This window comes from Lycium barbarum, chromosome 8 (assembly GCF_019175385.1).
Source record: "Lycium barbarum isolate Lr01 chromosome 8, ASM1917538v2, whole genome shotgun sequence".
NCBI lineage: Eukaryota > Viridiplantae > Streptophyta > Magnoliopsida > Solanales > Solanaceae > Lycium > Lycium barbarum.
Genome location: NC_083344.1, coordinates 117,216,207 through 117,219,512, shown reverse-complemented (window position 1 = coordinate 117,219,512; position 3,306 = coordinate 117,216,207). Strand labels below are relative to the sequence as shown.

The 3,306-nt window shown below is 38.7% G+C and overlaps 1 protein-coding gene across 1 annotated transcript; it reads right to left on the bottom strand.

Moving 5' to 3' along the window:
• Window positions 1-249: 249 nt before the first annotated feature.
• On the bottom strand, window positions 250-2,742 carry LOC132606863 (uncharacterized). The gene has a single exon (XM_060320531.1). The coding sequence runs from the start codon at window positions 1,981-1,983 to the stop codon at window positions 451-453; it is 1,533 nt and encodes a 510-aa protein (XP_060176514.1). The 5' UTR covers window positions 1,984-2,742; the 3' UTR covers window positions 250-450.
• Window positions 2,743-3,306: the final 564 nt, after the last annotated feature.

Here is a 3,306-nt window from a genome sequence, read left to right as displayed (position 1 = left end):
CATGTTCATTCCCTGTGGCTAACTCAACGGGGCTGAAGTAATTTCTTGATTACAACAAGAAGAAATCATTCTATAATGCAATATCGTACATTCTATGGAAAAACGAAGCAAGCAAGCAAAAAACACAACTTTCACATTAAAAAGAAGTCATAAAACCAAATACTTCTTTTTGCTAGCTTACCGAATTGCTATGCTAAGCATGAAAAGCTATGAATTTAATAGATAACACAATATCAATGACTATACTAATAAAACAACTGAAATTTCATAGCAAATACTGTTCCAATAAAAACTAGCCAAGATAAGAACTATCAACCACAAGATTTAGTGTGTAAGAATGGAACATAAGATCATAATCAGTTCCATAACACCACACTATAGATAATACAAAGTCAATGCTGAATGAAACACCAGCCCTAACAACCACCCATTATACATTTCCCTAAGCGTCTAAGTCAACATGAGGTCGTTTCCGACAAGGTGAGGACGGAGACAAACCCGAACTTCATGTTCTTCTTCTAGCCCCTCGCGGACTTTTGGCACCAATATCTCGAGCACTGTTCCTGATCCGTCATAATATGCTTCAATTTTAGCATCTTCAGGAATTCTGGCTGGAAGAGGGATTTCTCTGACAAACTCTCCTGGAGGACAGTGTTCCGAGGATGAAACATCAAGCTTGAAAGTCCTATTCTGTCTCTTGATGAATGGAATTTGAGATGTGCTCAAACAAGACACCTTGATTACCCCATGTGCGAGCGTGTTCCGCCATGAAACTTTCACTCTTTGAAGATCTACAAATGGTAAACTGATTACGATCAAATAACCTTCAGCATCTTCGTAGATGGATTTTGCAGCTGTGACCGGCCCATAAGCATCCCTCATCACTCCACTAAATTCATTTAACCAATGCGGTTCATTTGGGTGAATTTCCAAGTCTGGAATTTGATAGGAAGGAGGATTTACTTGCAGATAACACTCTTCTTCATTTCCATTTGAGAAGAAGTCCTTTTTCCTTTTGCCGTTGACAGCAGGTAGTAGGTCCATCGCGTCTCCGTTGCTATGATTGGGCGACGGCTGAGTTGACAAATTAAGTCCAGAACCATTAAGCAGTTTCTTCGAGTTGTTGGAATGTGGATTACTCTTTATCGCTGGAGGTGGCCTCTCAAGCTCAAATTCGGTGTTGGGGAGGTTTCTCCACGTACTATAATCACTAGCTTCCGGTGGGATAGTGAAATTAAAGTCCCTACCCGTAAGTTCCTTCCATCTTTTCCGCTCCTCTTCATCAAGAACCATGAGATTTGGAGACGACACAATCTCGATCCCATGAACACACTGAGGATTCGATAAGCCTCTATAATGCTTCCTTTGCATCCTATGGGATCGAATGAAACCCCTATCAGCACTAAACGGAAATGGACGTTCCCCTTGTCGAGAATGCCCGTTCATGTAACTCCTTAATTGCATCTTACCCAATGCATTCTCAGGTCTATCCTTGAATACCCACATGTACATATTCTCCATATCATGTTGAACCATGAAAACATCGAGCATGAGATCAGATTTATCAAAACCGGAAACTCCATTACTGTCCCGGATCATCTTAGCCTTAGATTTCTCGCTTAAAACAGGCTTAAAATAGAAACTAAAGAAAAACCACGCGCCCCAAATGCTATCTACACGTTTCACACATTTCCTCCCTACTTTTGGCACGACACTAAGGAAAGTTTCGGTTTCATAGATCTGGTGGGTCCCAAGCCCGACATCAAGAATATCGCAATGTTCAGTGTTCCACGGCTGAGTTGGCGAGCTACGCTCAACAGATAAGGGCAAATTGATGTCCGGGGGACGAGCTATAACCACTTGGCGATTCATCTCAAGGTCTAATTCATCATGTGAAGAGGAAGCACTGGAATCCATGGACAAAAGGGTTGAAGGGTGATGATTATTCTCCATTAACAGTGTTGTAAGAAGAGTATCTACCATTTCACAAATTTGTCCCCCTTTTTCTTTTTTTGAGTAGGTAAGCAGTACAAATTTCTCCCCTTGAAATTAGGGACTCTACTTGCTAATGCTAGCTCCAATATTTAAGTACCCACAGGAACTTTTTTGACAAAGAATTGATCTTTACAAAGAACACATCCATCATACTAGTCCCAAAAACAACATTCACAGTCGCATAACTTACAAACCCTCAAAACCCCAGATAGAAAAATATCAAGAAACTGCTATAAAAGTCAAAAAAAGCTAGAAAAAAAAAAAAAAAAAACAAAAAAACTAGATGAAAACTATATCCAGCCCTAACCCAAGAATCTCATTAAACCCTCCAAAAACAAGTGAAACAAACTGAACAAATCTTGTAAAACCCATAGTCTTTATTTCCCCCAAATCCTACATAAAATTTGTATCTTTTTTCACCTCTAATAACAGAAAACTATATATATATATTTTTGTGTATCTTTTGATTGTATCAACAACTCCAAATGTATATATAAGATTACCAATCTATGAAACCAAGGCCTAAAAAAAGTACTAAATCAGAAGGGATCTTGGAAGAGTACCTTTTAGGATAAGCTTCAACAATCAAGAAACCACAAACACTAGGACACTCTGATGAATCAATGACCCTTACCATTTTTTTGTTTTTTTCTACTTTCAACTTTACTCTCTAAGGAATTTACCCTTAAACTTACATGGGAAATGAAGGGAAAAAAAAATCAAGAAACACAAATATAGAGAAGGCAAAAAAAACAGGGGGGGGGGGGGGGGGTGGACACAAAAAGAAAAAATGAAGGGTGGGATTTGGTGTTTGGTGGTGTGACAAAAGTTGAAGTGTAAACAGAAAAACCCTGTCCTAGATAACACCGTGATTAGTCACCGTTTGATGTATAATAAGTACTAAGAACAGTTGTCTTGTCTATACTAACGGTGACGGTGGATTTTTGGACTGATTGTTCTGTGTGGGCGTAGACAAAAAGTTATTAATTAGGGTTGGTTGTTTCGTGAGTTGCTTGTACTATTTGAAGAAGTTTTCTATTACATTTTTTGAATATTTTGGATTATGTTTCTGTTTCAAAGAAGTTTGACTTACTTTTACTCACCTTTGTGTAAAGAGGCAAGTCTATCTATAACTATTTGTAAAAGGAAAAATAGGTAGGGGAAGTGTTTTAAAAGATTTTTTGGGTGCATACGGGGCTCGTTCCTGAGTGGGACACTTATAAAACGCCATGACGTTTACGTGCATGGCTTACTTTTTAAGCGTCTGATTGTACAACTTAAATAAGTCTAGCAATCGACGCTCACGGCTTG

Coding starts and splice junctions, on each gene's coding strand:
- LOC132606863 (XM_060320531.1), bottom strand. CDS start 1,983: ATGGTAGATACTCTTCTTACAACACTGTTAATGGAGAATAATCATCAC.